General features: G+C 38.3%; 1 protein-coding gene and 1 non-coding gene across 2 annotated transcripts; one reads left to right on the top strand and one right to left on the bottom strand.

Moving 5' to 3' along the window:
* Nucleotides 1–683: 683 nt before the first annotated feature.
* LOC132182768 (uncharacterized) lies at nt 684–1,358 on the bottom strand. Its single transcript, XR_015912187.1, has one exon. It is a non-coding gene; the product is annotated as an uncharacterized LOC132182768 (transcript).
* Nucleotides 1,359–1,633: 275 nt separating this feature from the next.
* On the top strand, nt 1,634–10,278 carry EMB2656 (ARM repeat superfamily protein). The gene is made up of 12 exons (XM_059596450.2): nt 1,634–2,040; nt 3,169–3,372; nt 3,777–3,922; nt 4,235–4,503; nt 5,031–5,128; nt 5,730–5,877; nt 5,956–6,395; nt 6,892–7,406; nt 7,489–7,549; nt 7,658–7,936; nt 8,865–9,126; nt 9,529–10,278. The coding sequence occupies exons 1-12, from the start codon at nt 1,669–1,671 to the stop codon at nt 9,867–9,869; spliced, it is 3,135 nt and encodes a 1,044-aa protein (XP_059452433.2). The 5' UTR covers nt 1,634–1,668; the 3' UTR covers nt 9,870–10,278.
* Nucleotides 10,279–10,523: the final 245 nt, after the last annotated feature.

Below are 10,523 nucleotides of genomic sequence, written 5' to 3'. Positions count from 1 at the left end.
CCTCGAAAGAATCAAATTTAAATAAATAATGCTTGGGCTTAACTCTTAGTTCTTCAAAAAACCATGCCCCGCCAAAAAAGTGCAAGGCCCGGCCCATGATTTATCATTTCGCCTCCTCCTTCAACTCCGGCTTGAATTCAAAAAACTCAGAGCATTAGATCCAATTTGTGTGAATCAACAAAGCTACTCATGAATATATTCCGACACTTCTCAATTAAGTTTGAGTTGATTATTAAACGGCCGTTCGCATATACGAAACTAAGGTTAATTATTAAACAATACATATTTATATAAATTCAGTTCGCATATACGAAACTAAGGTTGATTATTAAACAATACATATTTATATAAATTCAGCTCGACTCGATTAGCTTTTATGAACAAGCTCATATAAGACTTCACATGTATATTTCAAATTCTAATACTCTATTTGAAATTTGAGAAAATGAGATAAATATAGAATGCGAATATGGTATGCAACTTGATTCATATTCAGCTGCTTAGCCTGCTTATAACATTTCAATTTTGTTCCTACACGGCTACACCCAATCCTTTGTCTCAGCAGAACCCCTCCACTTCAACTATTTAGGTTTAAGACCCCATTGTGGTTTCAATTTTGAGTTGAAGAATCTAGATTCGCGGTAAATTCAGAGAAAACAAAAACAGTATAATTGATTTTCTCTTCAAAATACGAAACCCCAACCATCAAAATGTGATTTGGGCAAAACGACATCGCATCACCAAAGCAAAATACAAATAAATTTCTCAAATCTTAAAAATCACAGCACCGGCCGTTTTTCTCCCAGTCGCCGAACCGGGTGGGCTCCGGACCACGGGGCCCACCGACCTCGCCAGTTGCTTTATTCACAAAATTGCCATTGTCGTCGTAGTCATTCGTCGTCTTCTTGATTTTCTTCCTGGCTTTCGTTTTGGAGATCCTTTTCCGTAGTCTCTGCTTAGGGTTTTCTTCGAGCGGATGGGGCTGCTGAGTCGCGGAGCAGATGAGTCGGTTCACTGAGTTCGACAGCGAGCGAGTGAGCTGGTCGGATCTGGTGTGGGAGAAGGTCAGCTTGAGAGCGCTTGATGAGAATAAACGGCACAGATTGCTCGCCATCGTTCTTTTGCTTGCACAACGAAAGAGAGCCTCCAAAAGAAAGAGCAACAGCGAGAGAGAGATCAGCAGTGAAGCTGTCCTGTCCACAAGTGAACGGTGTCGTTTAAAGCAACGTGTTGCTTGCAGCGTATGCAACGTGGACTAAGGTACCTCTTTCGGTGTCCACCAGTAAACGGTGTCGGCCGTCGGTGAGGGGTGAGGGAAGAGGGAAGAGGAAAGAGAGATTTGTGTGAAAATGTGGGAAGAGAAGAGAGTCATCCGTGTCTTTTCTAAGCTAAAAAGTTTCAATTTATTTTTTTATTTTATTTTTTATTTTTTTAATTTTTAAGTCCGCACATGACCACGTCAGAGAGTAGAAAATACAATTCGGGTTTGGTGTTACAGTCAAAAAAACAGAAATGCTTTAAAAAAAAAAAGAGGAGAAATATGAGGCCCAAACAAGTGCAAGGTCCGGCCCATGACTAGTCGTTTCGCGTCCTTCAACTCCCGCTCGAATTCAAAAAACGTTAACCAGAGCATTAGATCCAATTTGTGTGTGTGAGAGAGAGAGAGAAATGGCGGAGGAGACAGAGGAACAGAGGCAATTGAAGCAGAGAATAGCGAAAATCCTGGACGAGACGCGGACCTCCTACGCTACTCACAACCGGAAACTCAAGGAGCTCTCGGCCGTCCGATCCAGATCGTCGTGCCCGGCCCGATTCTTCTCCGCCTTCTCCAAAACCCTAATCCCCCTCTTCAGCTTCCAGCGGCGTGTTACCTCCACCGAGCGCGTGGTCCGATTTGTCTCCGTCTTTGCCGGCGCCCGTGACCCCGACCATGTCTCTGATTGCGACGCGTTCCTGGAGGAGTTCCTCAGGTTCCTTCTGGCCGCCGCCGTGGCGGCCAACAGGACCGCTAGGTTTCGAGCGTGCCAGATTGTTTCGGAGGTATGGTGTAGGTTTTTCGTGGTGTTTGGTTGCTGGGAAAGTGTAGGAAAAATATCAGGAGTTTGAATGATTTGGTATTTTTTTTTAATTGAGCTGAATGAAGCTGTCTTGACTATCTGACGTGGATGATTTCTTAGAAAATTGAGGGGAAATAACATAAAATTTTAGGGAGTGAAATTTGGCTTTGTACTTGTTCAGGTTTTTAACAGTTTTAACCTGTTTTGTCGCTGAGAAAAAAACCTGAAGAAATAGGTGTAGAAAATAAATTTTAAATGTTAGATGGAATAGATGGATTCTGCAGAAACCTACTGTATTTATGTTGCTGCGGAGTTGTTTTTGTCGATTTGGATAGGTGGAAATTAAAAATGTGGGTGACCAATTTAAATTGGTAACTTGGAAGGGAATTTTGATTTTACACTACGTTTGGTAGTATGGAGGGAGAGGACAAGAGAGGATATTAAATATTGTTCGTATAAGTTTCTAAGCTACATTACTGTCTTGCCAAAGGACTATGATCTTTGCCTACTCGTTCATTAAGTTGCACAGTTAGTTTTTGTTGTTCTTGTTATATTAAAAATTAAGGTGGTGCAAACTCTGCAATATTACTCATTGTTTGCTTGATCAGAGAGTGGAGGAGTGGTATGGTAAATGAAATTCGAGTCTGATTGTTCTTGTAGTTTTAGCATCGCATAACTTAGTGGTAAATGTTGAAACAGGGGGTATTTTAATAGTATTGCTTTTCCCTAGAGCAGTCGGGCTCTTGGAGGCTTGCCTTTTAGCATTTGGGACAACGTTTTTTCTGATAGAAAATGTTTTCAGAAAGCTTCTGAACCGGGTTTTAATTGTTCCACTGGATTTGCACTTAGAGTAGACTTTTCATAATATTTCCCCCATACTTGTGCTTGCAAATGCTGGTCTCTTTGAAGTCCTAGTTTCGAGAAAGTGAAACTAGTCTTAGTTTGTCTAGAAACATCAAATTCAACTGCTTTAGATCTTGCACATCATTTGGGTATGTTGTCATGAAAGATCATTTTGGTTAGTCTGAATGTTATTTCTTACCAGAGTTTTCATAGTAAAAGTCTTGGGAACTTATTTTTGTGCTTTCATATGAAATTCCTGCACTTGTAGATCATCATGCGGTTGCCAGATGATGTGGAAGTGAGCAATGAAATTTGGGACGAGGTGATAGATTGCATGATGCTGCGAGTAAGGGACAAGGTCCCTGTAATCCGTACATTTGCAGTCAGGGCTCTATCACGCTTTGCAAATGATGGTGAGAACAGTGATATCCTAGATTTATTTCTTGAGGTGCTTCCCCTAGAACAGAATGCGGTGAGTTTCCTTACTGATTCGATTCAATATATTTTTGTTGATGCTGACTTAATTGAAATGTCCCAAAATGTTTTCCCTTGGTCAAAGTCATGACTTATTTTTGTTTACTTTCACAAGAATACCCTTTCTCTTGGCATAATTACATGTCTTGTATGGTACTTCTACTCTTTTAAGCAAAAAGTAAGGACAATGCTGGTATGGTAGTGCAGGACAAGCGGATGGGATGCATTTAATACTACATTTTTTTTCTAACTTTCTATTTTCCACAGGCAGTAATCATGCTATTACCAAATGGATAAAAGTTCTTTTACTATGAGGCCTAGGAACAAAACATTGATCTCTATGTTTATTAGATGAAATATTGTAGTGCTTTCTACATCTATAAGGCTATGGCATGTCTGCAGGAGGTTCGTAAGACAATAGTGCTATCATTGCCTCCTTCAAATACAACGGCCCAAGTAATTGTTGATTGCACTGTGGATGTGAGCGAGTCAGTGCGCAAGACAGCATACTGCGTTCTTGCTAATAAATTTCCTCTTCAAAGCCTAAGGTAAATGTGGTGTCACTATACCTGTTATTCTCCCCTTTTCTTTAACCTCATGGTAAACCAATGAACTCTTGTTTCCATGATTGATATACTTTTTGCAGTATAAATTCTGTGTGTTTTGATTCTACTAAAGTAATTTATAGTGTGTGAGTTCACTAACAATGGCAATTACATACTTTTAAAACCTAGTTAATGTGGAGTTTTGAGTTTTGCACTGGTTTAGCTTTTCCAGTTGGCTAGCATACTGCTTATGTATAGTCTTTTTATGAATTTTTACATATTCTCTTTTTCAAATTTATTTGTTTTATTTTGTAGCATCAAGCTCAGAACGATAATTCTTCAGAGAGGACTAGCTGATCGTTCTCCAGCTGTCTCTAAGGAGTGTATTAAGTTAATGAAAGATGAGTGGCTTATTAAGTGCTGCAGTGGAGACCCTGTAGAACTTCTCAAGTATCTTGATGTTGAAACATATGAATTGGTTGGAAATGCTGTGATGGAGGCTTTATTAAAAGCTGGGTTAGTGAATCTGAATGATGGTGAAAGTATTCGGCAATATGTGTCGTCAAGAGTTGACGGAATGGAAGGTTGGTTGAGCTTTGTAGTATTTCTACTTAACTAGTCAGACGTAAAAGATAGGTTAATTTATCATGCCAGGTGGGGTGGGTAAGGAGTTGTGGGTCCTGACATGAGATTGGTTAAACTAGCAAGTATCTTTGCTAAACCCTTTCCTGCTACAACAATCTTAAAATTGGCATCTATCTAAAAATAGAATTTGCGGATTGGCTGAGCTGTACATGATGAAAATGTCCTTGTTGGTCATGACCCTTGAGTGGTTAGAAAGATAGAACGTAAGATGCATTTTTTATATACATTTAAAAATTGTATGGTCTAGGAACAGGGTAGAGCAATTGAAGTTTATACTTTATAGTCCAAAGTAATATATAGAACATATTGGCTCATGTAAATCTGCCGTGGCGGTGTCCTATGGCTCCTAAAACACACTGATTTATTTAAGCTGAAATGTTCACCTGTTTCATGGCTTATAATTTGAGAGAATTAGGACTGGGCTTGTAATTTACAGCATCCTTATGCTTTTCCTTAATGATTTTAGGGGACTCGGTGGATTGCATCCCAGGCATCCAGCTAATGGAGGCAGAGGTTGCTCTTTATTGGAAAACTGTATGCAGGCACTTGCAGACTGAAGCGCAAGTGAGTTTCTATGTTTCATTTTTCAAAAACTTGTTAATGACTATCAAACTAATGGCTAAATTCAAAACTTATTAATGACTCTCAAACTATTGACTAAATTCAAAACTGACTTAACTTTTCCAGGTGCAAGTAGATTTTTCTGCCACCGGTGCATAAAAACATGTATAACTCTCAAACTAATGACTAAATTCCAAACTGTTCTAATCCTAGACTCTATTATTTGAATATAAGGAAGCAGTATAAGTCTCACTGCATGTAGTCCTAACCCTACATGGTAGCCAACCTACCTGTTTCAATCATTTCAAGTAATCTCTTGCAACTGCCAGAATTCATATTATCCCGTTTGTTAGAATGTGCTTTTTCTCTTTGGGAAGAATTGTGATTTTCAGGAATGGATTTTTGCAATTAGTAATAATAATGTAAATAATTGTGCTAATGAAAGTTCATAAAAAATAATGTGTCTCTTTTAGTTACCAAGGTTTTTGGGTTGTTTGTTGCATCTCTCATGGTTACAATTTTGTAATCAATTCTTGAAGTTGCATAAACTAAATCTACCATACTTCGTTCTGATCATATAAGAATCATAACTGTGATTCAACAGGCAAAAGGCTCTGATGCTGCTGCTACCATGGGCACTGAAGCAGCAGTTTATGCAGCAGAAGCTTCAGACAGTAATGACCTTCTAGAGAGAATTCTTCCTGCAACAGTTTCTGATTATGTAGATTTGGTGAAAGCTCATATTGATGCTGGTGGGTGTACGCTCATTTGGTTGACATGAGGGTCAGTTACATCCAATTATGTGTCCTAATTTGAACTAATATATGCAGGACCAAATTATCGTTTTGCATCTCGACAGCTACTATTGCTTGGTGCAATGCTTGATTTTTCTGATGCTACAATCAGGAAGGTTGCTAGTGCATTTGTGCAGGAACTGCTGCACAAACCTCTTGAGCATGAAGTGGATGATGATGGGAACATGGTTGTCATAGGAGATGGAATAAATCTTGGTGGAGACAAAGAATGGGCTGGTTCGGTGTCTGGGCTAGCAAAGAAAGTCCATGCTGCTAATGGTGAATTTGAAGAAATTATTCTTGGGGTTGTAGAAGAGCTTGCTCTGCCTTGCAGAGAGAGAACAGCAGATGCTATGCAGTGGATGCACACTCTTGCTGTGACAAGCCTTGTCTTGGAAAATGCAAAACCATTCCATTTGCTTCAAGGACGGGCTATTGAACTTGCTGAACTACTGAAATCCTTATTGCTTCCAGGGGTAATGAATTTATGTTCAGTATTCTATTTTCTTTTCTCCTTTTAATATTGTTATGATGTATGCTAAATGGATCTGGGTAGGAGTCTGAGCGTCTAGTACACCTGTGTGATAAGCAGCAGGATTTGTCTAATCTACAAACCATGGGACATGGGGAGGGGGCTCAATCATTGAAATGTAAATTTTCACTGCGCACACCCTAGAGCAAAATGAACTGTATTGTGAAGATACTTCATTAAATATATACTTCAAATAATGTTTAATATCTATGCAATTCAATAAAATAACATATATAGGACATTGTTTAGAAGTGAGAATATGTTGCCTTTCCTCAATGCAACATAAAGACACCAGTGAGGAAATACTTTTTCCATAACTTTTACCATGTCCATGTATCTGTCAAATTCAAATGCTCCCCACACTTTAAATTGTGTATATAACGTAGTTCAAAGCTTTTTTCCCCTGTGGTATTAACTGCTGGTAAGGACTTTGATTGCAGGCAAAACATGTTCACTTGGATGTGCAGAGGATAGCTGTCAGGGGTCTTGGGCTTTTTGGCTTGTTAGAGAGGAAGCCAAGTGAGGAAATAGTAAAGCAATTGAGGCTTTCTTTTATTAATGGTCCCACTCCAATTAGTGTAGTGGCCTGTAAGGCATTAATTGATCTTGGGATGTGGCATGGGCCTCAGGAAGTTGACGGGGCCTTGGGTGTGGACGTCTCATCAAAAATTCGAGATAATAAGCAGGCTTTTAGTCCTGTAAACTTTTCTGATATAGATGAAAGTTCGAATGTTCAAATGCTTGATCTTTTATATGCTGGAATTGACAAAGATGACTGGGACAACTCTTTAGCAAGCGATGAATATGAGTCCGTTCAAGCTATTCTTGGGGAGGGATTTGCAAAGATTCTTCTTCAAAGTGAGAACTATCCGAGCTTACCAGCTTCTTTACATCCCTCTCTCTTGGCTAAGCTCATTAACTTGTATTTCAGCACTGAAACAAAACACCTGCAGAGGTAGGCAAATTTCTTTTCAGTCATTTTGTCTTCTGTATAAGGTTTAGCCATATAAGTTTGTTCTCCTTGGCTTTTTGACCAGGTTTAAGCAGTGTTTATCTGTGTTCTTTGAGCATTACCCTTCCCTCTCTGCTATTCATAAGGCAAGTAACACAAGTTTCAAGATGAGGTCTTATATATGAATTGCTGATAATTATGACTGAATTTTGTTTTATGTTGATGACCTAACTATTTTGGTTCTGTAAATGCAGAAATGTTTGTCCAAGTCTTTCATTCCTGTCATACGTTCAATGTGGCCTGGCATCAATGGCAATGCTGGGGGTTCTACACTTATGGTGTCTAATATGCGTAAGCGTGCAATCCAAGCATCACGTTTTATGCTGCAGATGATGCAGGCTCCATTATATGAAAAGGAAACTGCAAGAGAGGATGAAAATGGGAGAAGGGAACTACCAGAAGAACAAGATGGTTCTCTAGAACCTCCACTTGAGTGTGGCCAAGAGGGACTTGCAATTCGCATTGCAGTAGAGGTAATTGTTTACAATTATTAGATTCAATTACTATATGATTGGTTCTTAACCTTGCTGAAGCTCCTATTACAATATAAGTTACGAATACTTTTTAGGATTTCCAATGGGTTGTCTATGAATATAATTTGTTCTCCCCACAAAGCTGGTCACCCTTGATGTTTTCTCGAAATAATTACTTGCATAAAAAAAAGTATTTATCATCTAGTCAGTGATCCAACCATGCTAGTCTCATCAATCCTCTTAACTTAGATGGCTGTTTGAGAACCCCGTTCTTTATCGGAATTTTTTTTATGCAAAATAAAAATATAATAGGAATAACCATTGAAAGTTTGAAACTACTATAGGAATAGGCATTGCTATTCCTGGGAATTTGTAGTTTTAGGAATAAAAGTAATATGCCTACTCATTTGCTTGGTTGTAGCATTAGAAGAACACCCAAAATTAGTAAAATCTATGTTATAATATCATGTTGAAATTTTGCATATAACTTATAATTGCAATAAACTACATAATTTAAAATATTATAATTTCAAATTATGTATGGCTGATTATATGATATATTTTTATTGTAATTTGATATGTAATATTTAACATGCATAGACAACCTAAACATAATGATTAATGATCTTGTACACAGTTTTACAAATAATTCTAACGCTTATACAAGAAAATAGCCACATGAATATCACATATGATCCTAATTCCTAATCCTTAGTGGTAAGTAATTGAAGAATGCTGTTGACAGAAGAAGGAAGAAGAAGATTAACTATTAAAGAGTAACATATTCTGCTGAGTAAAAACTGTGGACGCATGCTTTGTTAGAGATTGGTGTTATATGTAAAATTCCTAGGTACAGATGTCCTTTGGGAAGAATACTTGAATTGAATTTTGCAGGCCTTAAACTTATATTTTTTTTGTGATTGTCAAGGTGGCAAGCTTCCATATAAAGAAGACAGCTGCTGAGAAGGCATACGTTTCGGCACTATGTAGAGTACTTGTCTTGCTCCATTTTCGGTCATCAGAACAAGGGGCAATAAAGTTAATGAGGAGGCTCCTAAATCATGTAGCTGAATCTGTCTTGGCAGAGAAGGATCTTGTGAAGGAACTGAAGCGGATGGCTGATCGTCTTAAGGCAGTAGATGGACAACCAGAACAGGAACTGTTGCAAGATCAAGCTGATTCTATTTTGGGTAAAAACTTTTACTTTCTCTGCAGAAGTGCTAGGGAACAACAGTTCTTTATTGGTGTTGTGCGGCATATGGCATCGGTAACTTTTGGATCGGGCAAATTGTTCCAAAAGACAATACAAGAATGAGAAACCCTATTGGATAAATGATCATCATCTTACTACCACTTGCTTCATATAATGCAGTAGCATGATAATTGCTAGCCTAAGCATGGAAGTATTGGAAGTAAATTTAATTGACCCAAGGCACTTGCTGGATAATATATGCAGTTTAAATTTTAATGAGTTAGCTGCAGTGTCGGTGACAAATGCAAGTTAGAGTATAGTCGATATGGTTATCTTTTTATTTGTTTTTCTTTTCTACTTAAAATATGTCTGATTCTTTGTCCTCCTTTATGAATGATAGGGAGGTTAGATGTAGAGTTTAATCTGGGCAGTGATTGCTCTGTTGGTATTCCACAAACACCAGTCCCCCGCTCGAGCAGACCACCCCGTTCCAGGAAACGGGTGAAGCCTGAAGATAGCTCTTCTGATGAAGAAGTTTCACCCACTTCAGTGGTTCCTATCATTCCTAGCGCAGTAAGCATGCGATCACAGAGGGCGAGTAAAACTGCAGCACTGACCAAGATGACTGCCAGTAGATCTATCAGGATTGTTGAAGATGATAATGAAGAGGAAGAAGGGTCTGAGGTGACATCTGAGGAAGATTCTGAAGAATCTGATCAGTATTCTGAATGTGTGGGTTGACCATGACATGATAGTACCCTCTTCCTATGCCATGATATTTTCCTTAGCACTAATAGATGTTGTTGTATGATTGGTTATTTAGGCTGCCGCTTTTGTACAGAGGGTGTGCATGAGAGCTCTAGGATAAGTGTGTTTCTGGAGTTGGGTTAGTTGGATCCTTTGCGCTGTACATTCTAGTTATCTCTCTTGTGTGTGTGTGTGAGTTAGTTATCATTAGCTCTTACATTATCTTTTTTGTTTTTTGTTTTTTTTTTCTGGGAGGATTGTGATGTAATGAAGCAGGTGGTGTAATTCTCTTCTTTTGACATTCTAATGACAGTACTCGGAGGTCCAGTGATTGTCTTTGTTAAAGATGAAGAGATAATTATGATTCTTCTTGATTGTGTTATGAGAACTGATCGTTTCTTAACCTAGGGGTTTTTAACCTAATCATAATCTTTCAGCAAAATCCCAGCACAACTTAACCATAATCTTTCATATTTAAATGAATTTCATAAGTGTCTTACAATCATAATATGATTCTTCATTTTGAGCAACACGAACCCTATTTTCTCATTTCAGAAATAGTTTTTTTATACCCTTTTCAGAAAGAAAAATACAAACTTGACTCGAGATTTTTGCAAGGTAATATAAGAGAAGAGATTGATGAGTAGC

The sequence above is a fragment of the Corylus avellana genome, chromosome 5 (genome assembly GCF_965113065.1).
Source record: "Corylus avellana chromosome 5, dhCorAvel1.hap1.2, whole genome shotgun sequence".
Lineage (NCBI taxonomy): Eukaryota > Viridiplantae > Streptophyta > Magnoliopsida > Fagales > Betulaceae > Corylus > Corylus avellana.
This window is presented reverse-complemented; position numbering and strand designations above follow the sequence as displayed.

What these genes read in the sequence shown, in the direction of transcription:
- EMB2656 (XM_059596450.2), top strand. Translation starts at nt 1,669, where the DNA reads ATGGCGGAGGAGACAGAGGAACAGAGGCAATTGAAGCAGAGAATAGCG. An exon ending in GAAAGCTCATATTGATGCTG is followed by an intron (nt 5,878 to 5,955) that starts GTGGGTGTACGC and finishes TAATATATGCAG; the next exon opens with GACCAAATTATCGTTTTGCA. An exon ending in TCAAGCTGATTCTATTTTGG is followed by an intron (nt 9,127 to 9,528) that starts GTAAAAACTTTT and finishes TATGAATGATAG; the next exon opens with GGAGGTTAGATGTAGAGTTT.